The sequence below is a fragment of the Labeo rohita genome, chromosome 10 (genome assembly GCF_022985175.1).
Source record: "Labeo rohita strain BAU-BD-2019 chromosome 10, IGBB_LRoh.1.0, whole genome shotgun sequence".
In the NCBI taxonomy this organism is placed as follows: Eukaryota; Metazoa; Chordata; class Actinopteri; order Cypriniformes; family Cyprinidae; genus Labeo; species Labeo rohita.
Genome location: NC_066878.1, coordinates 14,907,166 through 14,933,158, shown reverse-complemented (window position 1 = coordinate 14,933,158; position 25,993 = coordinate 14,907,166). Strand labels below are relative to the sequence as shown.

Below are 25,993 nucleotides of genomic sequence, written 5' to 3'. Positions count from 1 at the left end.
TAATGATTTTTGGCATAAAAGTCGATAATTTTGACTCATACAATGTATTTTAGGCTATTGTTACAAATACCCATGCTACTTATGACTGGTCCAAGGTCACATATTTTGCTAGCTTGTGACCCTTTTTAATTTTAAATGGCCAGTGTAGCAATTTTGCAATGCTTTCCTAAAAAATGCTTAAAAATCATGATTTTTATGCTCGGTGGCTTGCTAAAAACCTGTTTAACCATCAAAGACCGAGACAGCCACCCGCGGCTAAAAAATAACTGATGTTCTTAAATATTTAAAGGGATCATCAAATGTTAAGTTCACTTTTACACGTTGTTTGAACATTAATGTGTGTTGGCAGTGTATGTATAAATCTGCCCTATAATGATAAAAATCCATGCAGTGTTTTTTAATTAATCTGAAAAAATAATATCCCTTTTTTCAAATCGAGCCGTTCTCAGATGCCTGTTGTTGTGGCGTCACACCGACAGAGGCCGCTCCCACGATAGTTGATTGACATGAGCGTTTTACCTCAGACCAGATGTAACAGTCCGACCTCCATTGTTTTAATGCCAGAGCAGGGATGTAAGTTAGACAAGAATATCTCTGTTTGAGCGATTGAGGTGTTGTGTTGCTGGATGTAATAATGAACATAGTGATCGTCACTTACTCCCGACATCTGAGCCGCTGAAGATGCAGTGGATTACATTTGTTTGTGAAGGGAATGCGCCTCCCGATCTACATATATCCGTCTATGTTCATGCGAATCATTCGTGATCCAGCTTCACTTACAGCAGAAGTGAGTATTTTTTTTAAATGAATCTTTGCGATCGCCTTTTAATAATGTGCTAGTTAGCAAGTTTAGTGGCTAAACGCGGCTAACGTAAACAGGCTCATCACTCCACAGAGAGAAGAGAGGGGCGGGGGGAGCAGAGCTCATTTGCATTTAAAGTGCCTCAAACAGAATAGGATGATTTTTGCAGAGCTGATTTAGGCAAGGTAAAAAGGTTGTTGTTTTACACTGCCATTGAGAATTTTTAACCAAAGTACATTATAGACTTTTCTTTAAGACCCAAAAGAATCATATCAACTTGGGCATCCGATGACCCCTTTAATGACTTTTGAACCACTAATCCAATCTGCTTTAAAAAGTACCACAAAACTAAGATTCCCCGCTTTTTTTCTGTATCATATTTGTCTCATTTGAATATTCAGAGGCTTCATAGTGAAGGTGATTACATCATCACATTTTGATCGCATTGATTTGTCAGAAGAAACCGATGCATTTCGTTCCTCTGAGCCAAATGGGAACGATTGTTGATGCTTAGTCCCACCCTCGTGCCCAGATTGGTTCAAACTGTCATTTTTCAACCAATAAACATAGGTTTTGGACTTTTGAACCACCAATTAGCATGTTTCTTTGGAAATTTGAACAAACTCAAAGTGAAAGTAAAATGCATCGTGCGTGCATGAAAACAAACACAAAATAACATATGTGACCATGGACCACAAAACCAGTCATAAGGGTCCATTTTTCGAAATTGAGATTTAGACATCATCTCAAAGCTGAATGAATAAGCTTTCCATTGATGTACGGATTGTTAGAATAGAACAATATTTGGCCGAGATACAACTATGTCAATATATGGAATCTGAGGGTGCAAAAAAATCTAAATATTGAGAATCGCTTTTAAAGTTGTCCAAATAAAGCACTTAGCAAAGCATATTACTAATCAAAAATTAAGTTTTGATATATTTACAACAGGTATTTTACAAAATATCTTCATGGAACATGATCTTTACTTAATTTCCTAATGATTTTTGGCATAAAAGAAAAATCAATAATTTTGACCCATACAATATATTTTTGGCTATTGCTACAAGTATACCCCAGCAACTTAAGACTGGTTTTGTGGTCCAGGGTCACATACTTGCATGACAGCACTCTGAAAAAGCACAGAAAAATACACGATAGAGCACTTTGACATAAAACAAACAAAAAACAAATGGAACAGTGGCGCATGTCGGATGAGGCACTGGAATTTGTTTTCACGTGGCTATGCGCTGTCCCGGTAAAACGCAGAACACAGCCAGTTGATCGATCCATTTGGCTGTTATATTATGTAAATTATTCTTATATAGTTTTAGATCATTTGCGCATTTTTTTTTTTTTTGCACTCTCATTATATGTATATTTTTCTCTCATTTTGTGTGTAGCTTGTGGATCATTTGCACTGTTTGTATATTTGTTGCACAGTTGTTTTCACTACTCACTGCACTATTTGCCTTTGTTGTTCATGCTCTGATTGAAGATTATATTTCTCAGAAAAAAAACTCGCTTTTTTCACTGTCTTTTTATCATGTAACAATGTTTCCATTTACTTTACTTCCTAAACATTTGTAAACACATCTATATCATCAGTAAACTAAATAGACCTGTTATTCACTGAAAAGCGCCTATAACAATGTTGTAATAAATGGCTATAACTTGCTATATGTAGACAAATTTTTTTTTGGAAATGTAAAACACTCAAATACAACTTTCTAAAAAAAGAAAAATCCGGAGTCAGGAGTTTCTGTTTGAGTACAGAGTAAAAAAACTCCAATTGTTGCTTGCGGTTTTCTTAAAATTTTTGAAATTCATTCATTCTTAGAGAAGACAAAAGGAAAATTGGGACTTTAAATGAGCTAGACTGAAACTTCAAGTTCTCCTGTTTACGATGTATATATAGCGCTTGATGCTGACTGCTAGAATAGGTCTGAAAAAGCAAAGAAAAGTGCAGGCGTGTCAGGTGCCCCGAAAATGTTCTAGGTCTTTAAGTGTTAAGGTAATAAAAAAGCAACATAAATATCAGAGTCTGTGCAGATTACTGATGGATTGAATAACAGAATTTTCTGCAATATCATTCCCTACAATTTTTGAAGACAGTATCGTTCATCTCTCTACTGTAAGCCAGGTTTTTAGACACCATATAAACCAATTACAGCACATGCTCATTGACTCTCATTACCTCATCAGACTAAAATGTCCATTAAATACTTAATGCCTCTAGATGTCAAAAAGGGCGTCATTATGAGTGTTATTAAATTTATGATTCACATTCATTGTATTTTTAAAAGCTGTCCTTTTAAGACCAGTTTCCCTTATCACCTTTTCAAATTACCTATTAATGTATTAATCAATCATCAGTGGAGATTAATAGTAGACTGGACTTTTAAGACACTTGAGACCGCAAAAGCATGTAGAAAGAGTAAAAATAGTTCAAAGTTCAAAGGTTGCAAGAGAAATAGAACACATCTTTCAAACTTCTCTTTCTCCTTTTACCCTCAAACAGACGTCTCGTCAAAAATAAATGCAAAACTAGGCCGTGTGGTAAGTCAGGTGTTGGACATTTTTATGTGTAGGATGTGAACCAAGCGTGAACGTCTTAAATCGTCTTGTTTGTGCATTGTAAATGACTGTAGGCTTGTCTCAAATGGATATTTTATTGCACAAAAGGTCTTGCGTTTTATTAAAAGCCCCAGCTGGAACCTTGTACAGTCCTCCGGCGAAGATAACGGGGAAGCTCATTCTTGGTAGAGCTTTAAAATAAATGTGAGAGAGTAGCGGTTTGAGAGAGAGAAAGAGATCTTGATCTACTGCAGTGGCAGAATAAACAACCAAATGAGTGAACTGACATGCTGCTTTCATTCTGGGCAAGTTGAAATATTTAAACTCTTTCAAAACGCCATTCAGGGTTTCATTTGATGAGTACACAGATGGAGGATGCACACTTTAGGCCCATCATGCCGATCTAATGTGCATCGCTGCTTTGTTGATATAGTGGAGCTTTGGGGTTTGGCCCATACATCTTTCTTAGGAAGTACAGGAAGCGTATTTAATCATTCAATTCTTTTTATCTTCTGTTTGTGCATTTCTTAGCAGACTTTCATTTGGATGGGTTAGTGGAATCTGATTATTGTGGCTACACCGTTGGATTTTTAATATCTTGGTTCTTGGTTTTTAAGTTATACAGTCTCCAACTATGAGTCAACAGACTGAATCTTTACCAGAGAGCTTCAGTGAATGTGCGAGGATTGAATACGGAGAAATAAAAAGATCTGTAGTCTCTGTGGACTTGGGTTTACTTTAGTGCAATTGAAATTGTGTGGAGTGGTTGCTCTACCATGTAAAAGTCTCAGTAGGGTTTCAAAGGTCAAAGACTGTTATGCTTCAGGTTTCGTCTTGAGTGTACAAATCAGTTGATCCGTATATCATTCTCATGCCATAGATTCAGTTTTTCCAAACAAACATGTCCAATTGTATGGTTATGTATCACCAAAAACCTTTGAAATGTATATATTCTATAGTCCATATTCCTCAATTTAGTCAACAACTTGCATTTAATTTAATTTAATTTAATTTAATTTAATTTAATTTAATTAATTTATTTTTTTTTCAACTAAAGAGCTATGGATTTCATAAAAAGCCAGTTTATTCTTTTTGTTAAGTTATATGAAATTAGTAACTAAAAGATGAAGCTATAAAGCTATAAATTCATGTTTAAAATTGTTTTGTGATGTTGTGCATTATTAAATAACAGCATTTCACTATCTTCCTTGACTCAACTTTTTTTGGACTTCACTGCACAAAAAATATATAAATATAAAATAAAATAAATAAATAAATAAATAAAGCAATTAAATTAAATTAAAAATTAAATGAAACACTATTAAAAAAGACTCACAAAAGAAGTTGATGAAAGATGAAAGATAACTAAGAAATATAACCTATAATCAGTATTTTTTAATTGAATTTTTATTTTATTTTATTTTAATATTATTTATTTCATTTTATTTTACTTTATTTATTTTATTTTATTTTATTTTATTTTATTTTATTTTATTTTATTTTAAAATTATTATTTTTTATTAGAGAAATCTGAGATGTTGTTGAGTAGCCCTAGTATTTAGATGTGGAATATTATTTAACCAAGTAACAATGCATAAGTTAAAAGTTGTTATAAATTAATAGATTTATACTTTAATTACATATTTCAAACAACTAATCCTAAACAAAAATATGAGTATCAGTCATATTCCTTAGAGATACTGTTCATCAACTTCTTTCACAAGTTTATTTTATTTTATTTTATTTTATTTTATTTTATTTTATTTATTTAGTTAGTTTAAGAGTCGTCAATATATTGAATATTACTTAGATGTGGAATATTATTTAATCAAGTAATAAAGCATAATGAACCTAAACAAAAATATTAAATTGACTTTTATGGAATTTATAGTTAATTCTTTCATTTAAAAATATCAATTATTTCTTACAAATACCTTTCATTTTATTTTTATTTTATTTTATTTATTTTATTTTAATATAATTTCATAAATTAACAAAGCATCATTTAAAACAATAGCTTACCTTTTAATTACATATTTCAGAGAACTAACTTGAACAAAAATATTAAATTGACTTTTATGTAATTTATTGTTAATTATTTAATGTAAAAAAATACAGACTATTAGTCATATTTCTTACAGATACTTTTTTATTTTATTTTATTTTGTTTTATTTTATTTTATTTTATTTTATTTTATTTTATTTTATTTTATTTTATTTTATTTTATTTTTATTATTTTTTTGTTTGTTTGTTTTGTTTTGTTCAAGAGTAGTCAATATGCTGAATATTGCTTAGATGTGGAATATTATTTAATCAAGTAATAAAGCATAATTTAAAACAAAGAAATAGCTTTATACTTTAATTACATATTTCAAACGACTAAACCTAAACAAAAATATTAAATTGACTTTTATGGAATTTATTGTTAATTATTTAATGTAAAAAATACTGACTATTAGTCATATTTCTTACAGATACTTTTTTATTTTATTTTATTTTATTTTATTTTATTATTTTGTTTTATTTTATTTTATTTTATTTTATTTTATTTTATTTTATTTTATTTTATTTTATTTTATTTTGTAGAAAATGTGTAATATTATTTAATCAAGTAACAAAGCATAAGTTAAAGCATAAATGAATAGCTTTATATTTTAATTAAATATTTCAACTAAACCTAAACATAAATATAAAACTGTCTTAGAGGTGTTTCATCAACTTTTTAAAAAATGAATTTTTGAATTTTTATATTTATTTATTTATTTGCAGTGAAGCCGGAGAAAAAGTTGAGCCTGTTATTTAATGATGTACAATATCACAGAACCATTTAAAGCATGAATTTCTAGCTTTATAGCTTCACCTTTTACTCGTTTTATATAGCTTAACAGTTTTTTAAATGAAATGTATAGTTAGTTTTTTTAGCTGAATAAAATATTGATTATTAGTCGTGTTTCACAGAGCTACCTTTCATCAGTTTTTTCCACAAATCTTTGAATTATTGAAGGCTGATGTGCAGTGTGCAGAAAAGATGGTTGAAGAGCTGCTTTTTTTTATTGCCCGTGGGCGCACGAATGCATGTTTCACATATGGAGGCTGCAGTCCAGCGAAATGAAACAGTCCACATTCTCTCTCTCTACCTCGTTTTCATATTGTGCCACAAGGGACAGAAGTACTTTTATGAAATGAGGGTTTTTTCAGCTTTTCTCACACTGAATATGATTCCAACACAGTTGACTAATGGGAAATAATCCACAGTCTTTCCATGGCTCCATGACATTCGTCTTTTGGGGTTCATTACTGTATATATGTGTGTATTTGGGTAAGTCGTTCAACTGTGTTGTACTTTAATTGGGCTTTTTACTTGATTTTCATTTTTTGTCTAAAAGGAAAGCCACATAATGTTCCGATTTTAAGCCTTTTATTCTTTTTTATATACTTCATAGCAGAGTATTGCTTTTGATTAGGCCTCCAATCAATCTAATCAAAATCGTTTTCTCAGACAAGTACTTTAATATCATTTCAAGAAAGGAGCTGAAGAAAGGCATTTATTTTTCATGTATTGCTCAGAGACACAATATACTGTCCTTAATATTTTAACACACTAAAATATAGGATGTTATAGAAAGATGTGAATAAGAGAACACTATGTTATCTTGAAAGGAGGGCAGTTATGCTGAAAATCTTGTATCATAATAAGAAAATAAGATTTTTCTATAATGTAACTGACCACGAAAATAGCATTTGATAAAAAACCGTGACACATACTGCTACCTATTAGCATCGCTATTGTTAGTGGAAGAAAATGTGTCCAGTTGTTATCATCAAAACCCTCTGATTTTCAATATTGCTTTTCTCAAGATTAGGAAAGAAAGATTAGCCATATCCGTCTTGTGGTGAATAATGTGTCCGGGCGCTCAGATGTGGCTCAGCAGTAATGAGCTCAATAATGCAAAAATAAATAAACACAGCCGCGGGGTTCAAACCGACCGCCGCTGTCCTTGGATCAGAGAGATTGGAGGCTGCAAATGCCCCATGTAATGTGATTTGTCATAGATAGCGAGTCCAAGGGCACCAGAGCAGAACGAGCACTGAACTTCCTCTTCCTCTTATAAGACGCACTAGAGCTGTGAGTGAGCTACTGAACATTCAGATTTATATATTCACAGCTATTTCGTTGGTCATAAATTAAACACTGCTGTGATGATGTTGATTCCTAAGGAGAGTTTCATTAGATTTCTTCCTGATTTAAACTTCAGAAGCCAAAAGTTGTAACAGTTGGAGAGTTTGATTCATTTTGGTTAATCATTTTAAATGAGTCATTTCAAAACTTTGATTTAATAATTAAGCTCTTAAATGCCTAAAGAGGGTTTGGTTTGATTCGTTTTATGATTCTCCATGATTTAAACTTAACTTAAATCCAATCAGAGTTGGTGAGTTAGATTCATTTCCATGAATCATTTCAAATGAATCAATTCAAAACTGTGATTCAGAAGAGTCTTGAGGAGAATTTCATTTGGTTAGTTTTGTCATTTTCTTTCTTCCTGATTTAAAATAATCAAAATGCCATTTAAAGTTGGTGAATTTGATGTCAGTGAATCATTTCAAATGAATCATTTCAAGACTTGAAATTAATCAGTTGAAACTGTGATTCAGAAGAGTCCTAAGGAGAATATTATTGGATTATTTTTATAATTTTCTTTTTTCCTGATTTAAAGTCGCCAAAATGCTGTATAAAGTTGGTGAGTTTGATTCATTTTAGTGAATCATTTTAAATGAATCATTTCAAGACTTGAAATGAATCAATTCAATGAATCAGTTCAAAACTGTGATTCAGAAGAGTCCTAAGGAGAATTTCATTAGGTTAGTTTTATCATTTTCTTTTTTCCTGATTTGAAGTAGCCAAAATGCTGTTTAAAGTTGGTGAGTTTGATTCATTTCAGTGAATCATTTCAAATTAATCATTTCAAGACTTGAAATTAATCAATTGAAACTTTGATTCAGAAGAGTCCTAAGGAGAATATTATTGGATTATTTTTATAATTTTCTTTTTTCCTGATTTAAAGTCACCAAAATGCTGTTTAAAGTTGGTGAGTTTGATTTATTTCAGTGAATCATTTCAGATGAATCATTTCAAGACTTGAAATGAATCAATTCAATGACTCAATTCAAAATTGTGATTCAGAAGAGTCCTGAGGAGAATTTCATTAGGTTAGTTTTATCATTTTCTTTTTTCCTGATTTAAAGTCGTTTAAACTGGTGAGTTTGATTCAGTTCAGTGAATCATTTCAAGTGAATCATTTCAAGACTTGAGCTTTAAATACCTAAGGAGAGTTTAATTAGATAAATTTTATGATTCTTCCTGATTTAAACTTCACTGGCAAAAAAAATCCATTTAGAGTTGGTGAGTTCTATTCATTTCCATGAATCATTTCAAATGAGTTTCGTTGGATTCGTTTCATGATTATTTAATAATTAATATTAATTTAATAATTAGGATAATAAATACCTAAGAAGATTTTCATTAGCTTTGTGATTCTTCCTGATTTAAACTTTATTTGCAAATTTCAATCAGAGTTAGTGAGTTTGATCTAATTTCCATGAATCATTTCAAATGAATTGATTCAAAAATGTAATTCAGCTCTTAAATTCCTAAAGAGAGTTTCATTGGATTAGTTTCATGATTTATTCCTGATACCAAGTAGCCAAAATGCTGTTGAAGTTGGTGAGTTCGATTCATTTCAGTGAATCATTTCAAATGAATCATTTCAAAATTTGGATTTAATAAGTTCTTAAACTCACCTACTTTAACAGGTTGTTGTAACAGGTATAACATCTTGGCTACTGAAGGTTAAATCAGGAAAAAACAAATCATGAAACAACTCTAGTGAAACTCTCCTTATTTGAGAGCTGAATTACTGAATCAAAGTTTTGAAAATGATTTTTAAAAATCCAATCAGTGTTGGTGATCTCAGTTAATTTCCATTTGTGACCCTGGACCACAAAACCAGACTTAAGTCGCCGGGGTATATTTGTAGCAATAGCCAAAAATACATTGTATGGGTCAAAATTATTGATTTTTATTTTATGCCAAAAATCATTAGGAAATTAAGTAAATATCATGCTCCATGAAAATATTTTGTAAATTTCCTACTGTAAACCTAACAAAACTTAATTTTTGATTAGTAATATGCATTGTTAAGAACTTCATTTGGACAACTTTAAAGGCGATTTTCTCAATATTTCGATTTTTTTGCTTCCTCACATTCCAGATATTCAAATAATTGTATCTCGGCTGAATATTTTCCTATCATAACAAACTATACATCAATGGAAAGCTTATTTATTCAGCTTTCAGATGATGTATTCATCTCAATTTGGAAAAAATTACCCTTATGACTGGTTTTGTGGTCCAGGGTCACATTTATAATTTAAAATGAATCAAATCAAAACTTTGATTCAGTAATTCAGCTCTCAAATAAGGGGAGTTTCACTAGATTAGTTTTATGACTTTTTTTCCTACTGATTTAACCTTCAGTAGCCAAAATGCTGTTAAAGTTGGTGAGTTTGGTTCATTTTAGTGAATCATTTCAAATGAATCCTTTGAAAACTTTGATTCAGAAGAGTTCTAAGAAGAGTTTCATTAGATTAGTTTTGTGATTTGTTTCTGATTTAAAGTAGCCAAATTGCTGCTTAGAGTTGGTGATTTTGATTCATTTTATTGAATCATTTCAAATAAATCATTTCGAGACTTTGATTTAATAAATATGGTGAGCTTAATTAGATTAGTTTTATGATTGTTTCTGATTTAAACTTAATTAGCAAAAAAAAAAAAATCCATTCAGAATTGGTGAGTTTGATTTATTTTCATTAATCATTTCAAATGAATCGATTCAAAACTTCGAATCAGCAATTAACTCTCAAATTCCTATAAGGAGAGTTTCAATAGATTAGTTTTATGATTTTTTTTTTTTTTACTTCAGTAGCCAAAATGCTGTAAAAATTGGTGAGTTCAATTTATTTCAGTGAATCATTTCAAATGAATAATTTCAAGACTTTGATTTAATAATTAATTTCTTAGATACCTAAGGAGAGTTTAATTAGATTAGTTTTATTATTCATTTCAGTGAATCAATAATTTCAGCAAATAATTTAAAACTAAATTATTAAAAATGTGATTCAGTAATTCAGCTCTCAAATAATTCATTTGATGATTCAGAAATGTTCATGCACGTACCTGTTTGTTTTGGTATAGTTACCTAAACTAACACTAAAAGTCATTTTCAGTAATTGAAATAAAATAAAATATTACATGAAAAAAAAACTTTAAATTGAAAATAAGAAATGCTGCCTTGGCAAGCGAAGTACTAAAATAATTAAATGTGAAATTAAAATGCATTACGTTTTACTTCTTGCATTAAACCTTTTGAATGTAATTGGCTCAACTTGTCTCTGATTCAAATTATACGTATTAATCTTTTTAAGTTTGAGAAAGTGTTGGAACATCATCAAAACCTTCAAGGTTTGATCTATTTGAAATTGCCTCAAAATCAATAAATGATCACACATCCAGCTGTCACGAAAGACGTTCAGTTCAAAGGCGTCAGTTCAACAAGAGCAGAACCCACTGGACGGTTTGATCCACCTTTTCTCCTCGTCCTGAAACTTCTCTCATTTGCTCACTCTTTCATATTTGTAATATGTGAGAAGGAAAGCAAGAGACCTTGTGCACAGCAGCTGACCTCCCGTTTTTTGAAAGACACAGTGGGATAATTGGTGCCTTGGGCCGGAAACTAGTAGAGAAACAGCGTGGTTTTACTGACAGGTTGAGCCTGACATATGTCTCACTTAGCGCTTCATACTCCTGACACAATACAAGCTAATTACTACATATTTCTGCTCCTAATTAAACCTCACTAATATGATCTAATTACAGCTCTGCCCACGAGGAAGCGAGGTTAATTTTGCTTTCCTAAATAAAGACTAAACGCAGTCTAGGTAATCACCTTGGCCTATAAAGTGGAAGTCTAAGTGATCATCCATTATTTAACTTGGCTCTAAACCGCGTGCGTTGTGCTGCCGTGTGATAATTGGAGGTGCCGAGGGTTCAGCCAGGCAAAACTTATTAGCACACTAATTAGTTAAGTCAGCTTTACCACCGGGGGTTTCTGTGTGTCTCTTTGTTGAAATTTCCAGCCATGCTCATCTCCTTTAGTCCAACCACGGTACTGCTATTATTAGTTCTGCAGTGTGAAGTATGTACGATTCCTCGAGTAACTCAAATACAAAAAATCATCGCTTCGTTTAGTCCATTTACTGTAACTACACACGGAACGCTGTGTTTCCCCACGGACCTTTATTACTGGTGCACAAACCGATAAACGCTGGACATATAAGACTGTAAATTAATGTCGGTTAGCTGTGTTTTGCCAATAGTATGTTCCTGCACAACCGGAGGCTGCAGTTTCAGGGCCGCACTTCTAGGACCGCACTTCTAAGACCCAATTTTTTGTGACAGCGCCATCTAGAGGAGACCTGATTCAAGCATAAAACAAAAACTATTCATTTTTAATCTTTTCATCTTATTTTTAATGTAAGACCTGGTGTGAACTTGTGTTCGAGGCGGTGTCAGCAATCTCCATTTAGCCTATTTAGCTGTGCAAAACAGTTCATTGTTCTGCTGAATGTTATAAACTAACATTTGTATTCAAATTGTCTTACATTTATTAATGTACCAATAAACGCACTAAAGCGCAATTGTTTTACCGTTCACTGCACTTTATGCGTGTCACACATCAGAACGTGAATGGCTGTGCTGCAGCTAATGAACTGAAGTCTCGCAAAGATACAAGTCTTTCTTCACAAGAAAACTGAATTTAAAACCAGAATATATATAGAATATATTGAAATAAATTAGGTTAAATATTTCAATCGGGTTTCCAATGTTAAGGGTATGTTAAGGGTTAGGAGTTAGTTAGGACAATAAGTAAGTGTATACAAATAACCAACTACATATTTCTTTAAAATATAATAACATACACAATAGCAAGCGCTATTAAATAGTATAAGAAGCTAATACATACATAAATAAAATAATAAAAAAAAAAAAAAAAAAAAAAACAACAACTATAGGGTCCTAGAAATGCGGTCCTGAAACTGCAGCCTCCATGGTGCAGGAATACCCTTCTCATGTTTTGTGAAAGACTAAGTGCTATTTATGTTGATTGTTTCATTCTCTCTCTGTGACACATAGAAAGTTAGAAAGTTAGAATCAAACGAAGAGTGCCTCAGCATGATTACAAATGTGATACTGATTTTATGCAACAGTTCATCAATAAACAAGAAGTTAATATTAAGAGACTTACTTTTTAGACAGCATATTGCCTGTTTTTGCCCTATTTCGCCAGTAAATAGCCATTCTAAATGCAGCCACAGTACTGCTTTGTGTCTTTGAGCAATGTGACGGTGTTTCGTTCTTGAATGAATCCGAAATTAAATGATTCAGTTCAATCGCAATGACTCACTTACTTAACAGTGACTTGCTGACACCTACTGGCGGTATTGATTTCACATTTAAAATATCTTCATTTTAAAAATACACGTAAATATTAGTATTCCGTGTTTTGTTTAAAATAACCAGATATTATATATGCATTTGTAACTGCAAGTTAAATGCATTCAAGTCCCTCTGAGATGAATTAAATAGTGGGTAAATAGGCCTACATCTAAATGCCTCTCATGTGTATATATATATATATGTATGTGTATGTGTGTGTATATATATATATATATATATATATATATATATATATATATATATATATATATATATATATATATATATATATATATATATATATATATATATGTATGTATATATATATATGTATATATATATATGTATATATATATATATATATATATATGTGTGTGTATATATATATATGTATGTATGTATGTATGTATGTGTGTGTGTATATATATATATAAATGAATAAAAATAAAAAATCAATTTCAATCAATCAATCAATTTCAAATTACTTTAGAAAAAGGTAAACATTACAACCTAAAACAAATCCATAAATCAAGAAATTGAGGCATTTAGATGTAGGCCTATTTATTATATATCTATATATCTATATATCTATATATATATCTATATATATATATATATATATATATATATATATATATATATATATATATATATATATAATAAATATGTATATATGTATTTTGAGGATAATTTGACAAAAAATGCATACAGTGGTTTTTTTTATGGCAATTTCAGCAATAAAAATATTACTTTTTCTAAAAAGGAAACAGATTAGTTATTTATTTTAAGAAGCCTACCTTATTTTCTCTTGTATATTTAGTATTGCTCTTTAATAAAGAAAAATGAATATATATATATATGTATGTGTGTATATGTGTATATATATATATATATATATATATATATATATGAATAAAAATACAAAATCAATTTCAATCAATCAATCAATTTCAAATTACTTTAGAAAAAGGTAAACATTGCAAACTAAAACAAATCCATAAATCAAGAAATTAAGGCATTTAGATGTAGGCCTATTTATTATATATGTATGTATGTATGTATGTATTTTGAAGATAATTTGACAAAAAATGCATTAAATGGGTTTTTTTATGGTTCTAAAGGTATGCAATTTCAGCAATAAAAATATTACTTTTTCTAAAAAGGAAACAAATTAGTTGTTTATTTTAAGAAGCCTACCTTATTTTCTCTTATATATTTAGTATTGCTCTTTAATAAAGAAAAATGACAAACAACTATTATGATAATCTGTGGATCATTTCTGAGTAACTGAACAACTGAATGTTCCACAGTGAAGTATCATTTATGCTGTATTGTGGCCAAAATAAATAATAAAAAGTAGTATAAAAAGAATAGATGGGAAGTGTGAGTTATGGTGAATTTACAGTATTGTTTTGAGCAAAATAATTGTGCTTTATTTCCGATATGTTTCATTTGACTGCATGAATGCATTTTATGAGGTATTTGAATTTTATTGGCGACAATGGCAACATTTGTTCACTCGTTTACTGTTAGTAATTATAATGCTCACAATTTAGTATAACTGTAATATTGTTTTTGTCATAGAAATGTGCCACTGATGAAAATTTTCTGAACATAGTTCTTAATAATTAATAATAAAATTAGTTGATTATTATTATTATAGATTTCCACCAGTTTTACAAATTGGTTGCCATACTTTACAATCTTTTGTGGCTTTATTTATTTTATTTTATTTTATTTTATTTTATTTTATTTTATTTTATATATTTATTTTATTTTATTTTGTTTTTTTTATTTGTTTTGTTTAATTGGCTATAATGTTAGAATATGTTTTATCACAAAAATGGACTAAAATGCAATCATCAAATGGACAGTGGTTGCTGAATTAAACATGCAGTGTGACAAAAGCGACCATTGTACAGTTTGAAATCCAATTGTGATTTTTCCAGATAAGAACTGGAAATTAAATTTGATTTAAAAAAAAAAAAAAAAAAAAACAAAAAAAAAAAACAAAGGTGCTTGTTCGTAGGGTTGCACAATTTAGCCAGACTTTTGTGATTATTTATCTATATGGCTATAAAACACTAAAGATAATAATAATTGTAATTACAGTTATATAATAATAATATAGTACAATATTAATATAAGAAGTATTACTAATGGAAGAGGAAAAGAAAAAGGGAAAAATAAAATAAATAGCATTATTTTATTATTTAAATAAGGATTTTATATATATATATATATATATATATATATATATATATATATATATTTTATATATTAGTATTATTATATATTACTAATAAAATTTAATAAAAAAGTAAAAAAAAAAATACTAATTATAAAATAAAAAAAATTATAATACTAATGTTTATAGGTGCCTTAAAATGCGTTAAAGCTATATCAAAATATAAATATCAATCAATAAATAAAATGATTTATTACATGTAAAAAATAAATAAATAAATTAATTAAATAATAATAATAATAATAATAATAATAATAAATACTATAATGATATGTAAATTATAGCTCCTGTGTGGCAATCATAATTATTGTATTGGACCATATAAATTAATAAAATTAGTAAAACAATGCCTTAGTTATGTTTATCAACTGCATTTGTAAAGTTTTTTTTTTTTTTTTTTTTTTTTTTTTTGCATTGAACATTGGATGTATCTTGACTTTAATTCAAATGATACTTTTTAAAGTTTTAGAAAGTATTGAAATCTCAACGAAAACTTCAAGATTTACTTTTAGCTTTTTTGACAAGTCATATACAGAAAAACCTAAACGTCTGTTTGAAAATGACCCAGAATCAATAAATGATCCAGTTGTTTCAAAGGCGTCAGTTCAACAAGAGCAAAACTTAATTTCTTTATTTTCAAATGATAAAGAGCAAAAGAACCCACAAAGGCACTGTTCAAGCATTTTTTTATAAAAATAATTCAAGTTTGTCACCGGTAATTTCTTAATCTATTCTGAACACAGCCAACGGCAAATATTTCTTCTATGTTGCATTACATCCAAAATGTTCTGAAGCGAAAGGTCAAACTCAAAGGTTGCTAATCAGATACTAATTTCAGCCACACAGCGCAAGGAAATAATTGTCATCTATTATCCTACGTCTGTTTTTAGCATTCTAGAGTGTGCATCTGCTCCCAGCATTTGTCTTGAGTGCTTGAAGTGTTTAAATGCTTGCTATTTTGTTAGGATTCTTCATTCCATGCATAGCAGGACTCTGTAATCACATTTTTGCATTAGAGCATTTGTTGTTCTCCAGTTAAAAATGATAGATAGATAGATAGATAGATAGATAGATAGATAGATAGATAGATAGATAGATAGATAGAGAGATTGATAGCCTACAGTTCATAATAATGCATGTTGTAATCTGTCTGAGGTAGATTTGACATTTCCAGGTGTTTGCAAATCCTCTCACTAACTAACAAATATGTCAGAACATGCTCATGAATATCTAATGAGTTACTGGACACTCTCAGAAGGTTACCCAGCAACATCTGCATGACCCAATTAATATTCACGCAGTATGCTTTAATTTTGCATTGGGTGTACATACTGAATGCCATTTTTAATGGAGCAGAATGCACAGATGAGACATAATTTGCATAAGGTTAGATGAATGATGGAGTTTTGATGACATTATATCAATCCATGACTTTTTACTGGAGCAACTAAATAATTTTCTAAATATGACTAAATATAAGTCTCTGGGGTCTCCAGAATATGTCTGTGAAGTTTCAGTTCAAAATACCCCACAGCTATTTTTTTATATCATTTTGAAATTTTGAATGAAAGCAAAAACAGGCTGTTTTCGTGCATGCCTCTTTAAATGCAGATGAGCTGCTGTTCCACGCCCCTTTCTCCCAGAATTTTCCAGTTTTAAACCATATAAGTTTACATTTCTAAGATACAGTTTTCTGAGCGCACACATCCAAAGCAAGCACACAGAAAGCGGCTGTCACACAGCATGTAAGTACTAAACTAAGTTTGTTCGTGTCTCATTGCGCTTAAACTGCCACATACTCTAAAGTTTATGTTAAAAACATACAGGAGTTACAAAAACAGTCGGTTATGTCTGTGAAGGTAAACAGCTGGGAAATTATGAGGTTCCATTTGTGCCAAAAATGAGTCGACTGCTTTGTGCTTTGTACTATACATTTGTCATTATCAACAATCATTGCCTATCATTATGTTGACAGTAAGGACAACAGAACAAGACAACAGTTAGGACGACAGAACAAGACGACAGTAAGGATGACAGAACAAGAGGACAGTAAGGACAACAGAACAAGACGGCAGTTAGGATGACAGAACAAGACGACAGTAAGGACGACAGAACAAGACGACAGAACAGGACGAGAGTAAGGACAACAGAACAAGATGACAGTTAGGACAACAGAATAAGATGACAGTAAGGATGACAGAACAGGATGACAGTAAGGACAACAAAACAAGGCGACAGTTAGGACGACAGAATAAAATGACAGTAAGGACGACAGAACAAGATGACAGAACAGGACGACAGAACAAGATGACAGTAAGGATGACAAAATAGGACAACAGAACAGGATGACAGAACAAGACGACAAAAAGGACAACAGAACAAGACGGCAGTTAGGATGACCGAACAAGACGACAGTAAGGACGACAGAACAGGACGAGAGTAAGGACAACAGAACAAGATGGCAGTTAGGATGACAGAACAAGACGACAGTAAGGACAACAGAACAGGACGAGAGTAAGGACAACAGAACAAGATGACAGTTAGGACGACAGAATAAGATGACAGTAAGGACAACAGAACAGGATGACAGAACAGGACGAGAGTAAGGACAACAGAACAAGACGACAGTAAGGACGACAGAACAGGATGACAGAACAAGACGACAAAACAGGATGACAGTAAGGACAACAAAACAAGATGACAGTTAGGACGGCAGAATAAGATGACAGTAAGGATGACAGAACAAGATGACAGTAAGGACGACAGTAAAGGGCGTCAAAATAGGACAACAGAACAGAATGACAGAACAGGACTACAGTAAGGATGACCGTAAGGACAACAGAACAAGATGACAGTTAGGACGACAGAACAAGACGACAGAACAAGACGACAGTAAGGATGACAAAATAGGACGACAGAACAGGATGACAGAACAAGACGACAGAACAATATGACAGTAAGGACGACAGAACAAGATGACAGTAAGGACAACAGAACAGGACGAGAGTAAGGACAACAGAACAAGATGGCAGTTAGGATGACAGAACAAGACGACAGTAAGGACAACAGAACAGGACGAGAGTAAGGACAACAGAACAAGATGGCAGTTAGGATGACCGAACAAGACGACAGTAAGGACGACAGAACAGGACGAGAGTAAGGACAACAGAACAAGATGGCAGTTAGGATGACAGAACAAGACGACAGTAAGGACAACAGAACAGGACGAGAGTAAGGACAACAGAACAAGATGACAGTTAGGACGACAGAATAAGATGACAGTAAGGACAACAGAACAGGATGACAGAACAGGACGAGAGTAAGGACAACAGAACAAGACGACAGTAAGGACGACAGAACAGGATGACAGAACAAGACGACAAAACAGGATGACAGTAAGGACAACAAAACAAGATGACAGTTAGGACGGCAGAATAAGATGACAGTAAGGATGACAGAACAAGATGACAGTAAGGACGACAGTAAAGGGCGTCAAAATAGGATAACAGAACAGAATGACAGAACAGGACTACAGTAAGGATGACCGTAAGGACAACAGAACAAGATGACAGAACAAGACGACAGAACAATATGACAGTAAGGACAACAGAACAAAATGACAGAACAGGACGACAGAACAAGATGACAGTAAGGATGACAAAATAGGACGACAGAAGAGGATGACAGAACAAGACGACAGAACAATATGACAGTAAGAACGACAGAACAAGATGACAGTAAGGACAACAGAACAAAATGACAGAACAGGACGACAGAACAAGATGACAGTAAGGATGACAAAATAGGACGACAGAACAGGATGACAGAACAAGACGACAGAACAATATGACAGTAAGGCAGTATGACAGTAAAGGGCGTCAAAATAGGACAACAGAAAAGAATGACAGAACAGGACTACAGTAAGGATGACCGTAAGGACAACAGAACAAGACAACAGTAAGGACGACAAAACAGGACGAGAGTAAGGATGACAGAACAAGATGACAGTTAGGACGACAGAACAAGACGACAGTTAGGACGACAAAATAGGATGACAGAACAGGATGACAGAACAAGATGACAGAACAGGACAACAGTAAGGACGACAGTAAGGACAACAAAATAGGATGACAGAACAAGATAACAGAACAAGGCGACAGAACAGGACGACAATAAGGATGACAGAATAAGATGACAGAACAAAATGACAATAAGAATGACAGTAAAAACAACAGAGAAAAAGATGGCAGGAAGACAGATTAAGACAACATCAACAGACAATATACAAGTCAACATATACTGATTTACCTGAACAAGTAGGCAATGACTGTTGATAAAGACATATAGAAAATGTATAGTACAAAGCAGAAAACAGTCAACTTATTTTTGGCACAAATGGAACCTCACAGGATAGAAATCGCATGTTTATATTCGATCTGTGTAGCAGCAGCGTAACATACAGTAAATAAATCAATAAATCCACTGCTCTTTTGTCTCCTATGAGGCTGGGACTCTAAATAGTGTTCTGTGCTTTTCTGTGCAGCCAACAACAGAACAGTTAGCATGCTTTGCTCAAAATTTTGCCATCGTGTTAAAACTGCGTAAACAAAATGACGGCACAGTGGGTGGAAATGTGCAGATTAAGGGGCGGTAATATTTAATAATAAGATCCGCTTTCTACATCACAAGGGGAGCAAGATCTGACATGCTTGTTTTTTCACATCTGCAGAAAAAGGCTTACCAAAGCAAAGTTACTGGGTTGTCCTTTTTCACATTTTGTGGGTTGATAGATGCACTGATGACCTGATTATAGCACTTAAATGCGGAAAAAAGTCAGATTTTCATGAAAAGTCCCCTTTACTGGCTGTAGAGCCCTGCATAATCTATTGTGTCTCAGTGAAAGAACTTGCTGAAAACACTCACAGCCTCACTAGAAGTTCATTTCAGATGTATGTCTGGGGTACAGCTTGTGTCAGCCAGTTTGTCTACGAGAAAATCAAAGTTCATCCTCAGGCAGCTCAAACGTAGTCTCGCAATAGTGGTAAAAAGCTGCCATTTTTAGTTTTCTGAGGTATTAAACACAAAACATGTCCTTTTATCTAAAAAACAGATTCCCTTACTTTTGCAAATTGCCCTGTTTTGGAGAGCTTCCTCCTGCAGAATCTGCTACTTGCGCATTATTTGCCAAAATATGAAACTTATGTTCCATTTCTCTATTCAGAAAGCAGTTAATGGACCCTTGTTGTTGTGTGAATGATTTTTCCTGGCTCACAAAATGAGATATTTAGCCGAATGTTCATGCTGCACATTTTCATAAAATAAAAGTAAATGGGGACCATTGGAATAAGCTGCATAAACTTTGCAATTATCACTGTGTGTGTTATATATATAGACAAAGTGAGAAAGATTGAATCCATTTTAAGATTTTTAATCTCAGAAAAGGCAGCATCTCTTTTTCTCCTCATTTTATCAAGTAATTACTTCAATCTTTTTTATGTAAAGATGTCTTCAAAGTTGACTCATTGGACACTATATCTGCTATTTCCATGGTTTCTGAAAGAACCTTAGTTGAACTTGGGGATAAATGACATAATGATGATTGTGCTCAATGCATATTGCTAATTAGTATTCGCGGTGGTTTGTTTAATCCATTTAAGACAAAGTGCTCATGACAGCAAGGTCACTTGAGCTGAGTAAATTCAGTCGTCTCAACTCTAATTAACATCTTAACAAAGATTGCACACAATGTGCTGCCATATTTCAATTTCTGACTTTCTTTACTGATAGCTGCCAAACTATTAAGTGCTGCTTCACAAACGTTTTATTATTATTATTATTATTTTTTTTTTAAGTTGCCCGTGCATGAGCGTTTCATTTTACACTAAAATTGCATGCGGCTGAATTGATGTGTCTGTATTATTATCCTGACACTTGTATAATCAGATTAATCTTTAATTAACATTTTGGTCTGTGGGTCAATGACAAATAAGATAGAGAAAAGGAAAAAAATCGAATTTAGTGTGGAAATCTTACAAATGTGCTCTTTCTATTTATATTGGATTTATGTGGTTCTGAGAAACTTACATTTACATCTGTTTTTTTTACATTTATGAACTACATAGAAAGTGAAAAAATATTGTGTGGTGTAACCATCAGGGGAAAAAGTTTTTTTTATTTATTTATTTTTTTTATTATTATTTGCGTTTTAATACATGTGAGTGTAATACACTTCTTAATCATTCAAGTTTTTTAAATATTTATTTGTTTATTTATTTATTTACATGTAACACCATGTCAAATATTAATAAGTGGTGAACCAGTTTTGTTAAAAATATTTAATAATAATACTAATAGTAATAAAGAATATTTTGACTATTCCAGTTTTTCTCCCATATGCAAATCTAATTCAGTTTCCATCAGTTTCTATGAAATTAATTGTCATATGGAGAAATACATATATATCTAGCCTATATACATGTATGTCCATCCTAAACCCATCAATACATGTTGATTTAAGTAAATATAACACAGACATATTTAAAAAAATAAATAAATACAAAAACGTATGCAAAATACAGATTTTTGTATATATGTTGTTTTAATATATGTATATATATATATATATATATATTTTTTTTTTTTTTTTCTTAAAAAATAAAAAAAATATATATGCAAAATACTGATTTTTGTAATTAAGTTTTGATTTCTTCTTTTTTTTGCATATATGGTTGTTTCATGTAATAGCATATAAAAGAACTGTAATATTATTAACATATGTATATGTACAAATTTTACTATGAAGATTTTACAAACTGTTATAAACTTATATCTTCATCTACCCAGAGAATGTGCATATGTAAAAATTATATATTGCCTTATAGGTAACATATATGGCAATATCACTATAGATTTAGGGTGAAACATGTCAAAGTAATATCATGTAAATGTTAATTCCGTTTTTTGTTCTTTATTCTCAGAAAACTCTAACATTTTAGACTTTCTGCTCCCAAAATATCCATAAATGTGACCCTGGACCACAAATCCAGTCTTAAGTAGCACAGGTATATTTGTAGCAATAGCCAAAAATGCATTGTATGGGTCAAAATGATCAATTTTTCTTTTATGTCAAAAATCATTAGGATATTAAGTAAAGATTTCCTGTAATTTCCTACCGTAAATATATCAAAACTTAATTTTTGAGAAGTAATATGCATTGCTAAGAACTTCATTTGGACAACTTAAAGGTGATTTTTCTCAATATTTTGATTTTTTTGCACCCTCAGATTACAGATTTTCAAATAGTTGTATTGTCCTATCCTAACAAACCATACATCAATGGAAAGCTTGCTATTCAGCTTTAAGATGCCGTATTAAGCGTAATTTTTTAAAAATTGACCGTTACGACTGGTTTTGTGGTCCAGGGTCAGAAATTAAAAACATGTTTATCATAGAGGTGTTTAAGTTGTTATATGTATTGCATTTATGAAATATCTCTACCAAAAACATGTTTGTAATGTCATTGACCCCTGCATCAGTACAAAGCTGAACCGCATGTTTTTGTACCGTACTAATAAATTGATATCTTGTTTGTTCCCTGCAGAATGAATACACATGTCCCCGACCGTTACCTGGAGCTTGGATTGGAGACATACCCACCATACACTGAATGGACTGTTTTGTTCCCCCAAAATAATCCACCGACGAAGGATTTGTGCCTACCTGCATTTCATCAGTCGCATCAAGCTTGTTCTCATGATACCACTCATGCTTTCAGTGCTTCTTTAATGGATTGTGGTGGATATTCTTCAGTCAGACACTGCAAACAGACATCTGAGAGACAGCGGGAACAGATGCCTCAGATACATATTTTACTAAAATGCATTTGGATGCCTCATTCTGTTCTTTAATGCGCCTGGATACATGTCAGGTTTATTTGGGAAGCCTTCGGTGGGACATACCAATGAAAGTGATCCAGCCTTCAATGAATCGCCCAGCGTCATTTGACGATTGTGTGGACATATACAGAAACTTTGTTAATATACCCTCCGAATTTAAAACAGGACTCGTCCTTTCCTTTGTTATTTAATGTAAATCCTCTGAAAATTTGTGTATCAGAACAACTAAATAAAACAGCTGATTAATCTTTGCTGCCTAATACTGGATTTGTTAATGCTTTGAGTTTCTGCAAACTTCTCTGTACAGTTTTATTTGAGGAGATTCTCAAGTTTACATGCCCTTCATAACAGTAACTTCATACTGTTATTCGGAGTTCTTTAAACACAACCTGTGATCTCATTGACTATGCCAACACCGTCTCAATGTTTGAGTGTATGTAGTTTCATTTTATAGGAGAGTGGGTAAGGAAATGTCAAGATGTGAATATAGAGAATGCATTTAAGTCCTAGTTTAAAGGCAAAGTGTCATTTTTTTTCAATGTTGACATAATTGCAGAAATGATTCACCTGTATATTTGTTGGTGAAGCGTGTGTGTGTGTGTATTGGGTATTGATTTTTTTCATTCTGCCCCTCAACTTGAAAGTGTAATTTATTTATATGCTCCCGCATTTTAATTTAATAATTAAATTTTGTAACAAACTGTATACATTGAACACCACCAAGTTCTGTTTTATAATGAGAATGTTGTCAAAATCAATGATGAGAAATATACATTTGTCAAATGGAAATTAGTATTGATCAACTTGTTCATTTTTATGCATTTATTATTAATACTTTATTTAACAATATGGATTTTCTTGCAAAAGGAAATTGAAAAAATTCCTGAGAAGAACTGAGGAGGCTCGAAATCACTGGTTAACAGTTCATGTAGCTCGTACATGAAAATTAGAATTTAACACTGTTAGGTAAAATATTAGCCCAAAAGATTATAATTACGATTTTTGTAAATATTTTACAAAAATGCTCACCAAAGCTGCATTTATTTGATCAAATATACAGAACTACTATTGTGAAATATTATTACAATTTTAAAGAGCTGCTTTCTATTTGAATATATTTTAAAATGTAATTTATTTCTGTGATGGCAAAGCTGAATTTTTTTGCATTTATATTTTAAGCTGAGACTACGTCTCAAACTTTGCCATTAAGTTTGCTTGTGCCAAAATCACCGCAAGTCATTCATTTTTAATAAGAGCTGGCGATTTCTGGCAACACGGGTGACGATGTATGCATTTTTTTTCTCATTTGTGATTAGTTTTTGAAATCTACAGCCAATTCCACACTCCCAGCAGTGAGTGCTGCAACCTTCAGTGCTGAAAATCTGTCATTGTAAACAAGTTAGTAAAAGAAAGTTCAAGCTACTTGGCTGCATCCGCACGCTCAAGGAAACGTCTTTCCATATATCTCCTCTTTGAGAAGCTGTCAGATCAATATTGGCCTCGTAACCCTGAAGGAGAGCTTCTCCGATTTGTGCCAGCCCTGGCCTCTTCAAACAAACAAAACTCTGGATGTTCGAATCTCATCCCGGCATGTCATAATTAGCACTAAATATGCCATTTCTCAAGAGGGGGCTAACATGAAGAGTTCGCCCTGCGTCGAGTCCTGCAGGAACACGTCAAGCTGTCTGATATGCGGTCCAGATGGCAAATCAGCCCCGGTGTTTTCCTACAGTGTTGTATCTCCCCCCTTTCTCTCTTGCCTGCCGAAGCGACAGCTAAACAGACACAGCACTGTGTTCGACCGAACTCTGCCTATGAATTATTCATCACCCCCCCTATCCCTTCTAGTTCGGAAAGGAGTCTTGACATTTCGCCCAGTCAACGGCCTCCTACTGGAAGAGTGCTGTGTTCAGAGGACCCGACTACATCCAGATATTGGCTGTTGTGTGCTCTATTAACCTCAATCATGATGCCCCAAGAGTGCACAGGCACAAAAGACCAAAAAATCAGTTTTGTGAAATAGCCCGTGTGAGTTGAAGTAAAAGGCGTGTTAAATGTCAAACTAAAACTCGGAGTAATACTTTGTTTGATTTGTGCACTGATTTGACTTCGGTTTATATATCTTGAAAGATAAACGATTTTTTGCTACTGCATTTCTTGAGTATTTTCTTTGATAGCACAGTCCCTGCAGTTGTAGACCTTTTGTTGAGACTGATTTATAACGATCGAGCAAAACTGCTTACTGTGTAAGGAGCCATTCAAAGTAACACTTTAGATTAGGAAACTCTATTGCTTATTAGCATATTAACTTATTACTAGCATATTGGCTGTTTATTAGCACTTATAGCACATATTAATGCCTTATTCTGGATGACCATGTTCTAGTCCCATGATCTTTTCACCCTCAAGCTATTCTAGGTGTATATGACTTTCTTCTTTCAGACGAATACAGTCTGAGTTAAATAAAAAAAAAAAAAAAATGTCCTGAGCTTAAAGTCCACCTTCAAAACAAAGATTCACATATAATGTACTCACCCCCTTGTCATCCAAGATGTTCCTGTCTTTCTTTCTTCAGGCGTAAAGAAATTGTTTTTTTGAAAAAAGCATTTCAGCATTTTTCTCCATATAATGGGCTGATATGGTGCCCTGATTTTGAACTTCCAAAATGCAGTTTAAATGCGGCTTCAAATGATCCCAAATGCGGTTGTAAACGATCCCAGCTGAGAAAGAAGGGTCTTATCTAGCGTAACGATTAGTTATTTTCATAAAAATAATACAATTTATATACTTTTAATGTCAAACACTCGTCTTTCTTACTCTGCCTGGATTGTTTTTTTCGGTTCATGACAGTCATGGTATATCGAAAAACTCCCATCTCATGTTCTCCTTAACTTCAAAATCATCCAGTATCACTGTT

At 32.2% G+C, this 25,993-nt stretch overlaps 1 protein-coding gene across 2 annotated transcripts in view; it reads left to right on the top strand.

Moving 5' to 3' along the window:
* lrrtm4l1 (leucine rich repeat transmembrane neuronal 4 like 1) overlaps positions 1-25,166 on the top strand; it is a 48,732-nt gene extending 23,566 nt beyond the window's left edge. For both annotated transcript variants that reach the window (XR_007828549.1, XM_051120435.1), the window contains exon 3: positions 22,782-25,166. Coding sequence is in view for 1 of the 2 variants with exons in the window: in XM_051120435.1 (XP_050976392.1) it covers positions 22,782-22,847 (66 nt within the window). In the remaining variant the exon portion in view is untranslated. The remainder of the gene's footprint in view (positions 1-22,781) is intronic.
* Positions 25,167-25,993: the final 827 nt, after the last annotated feature.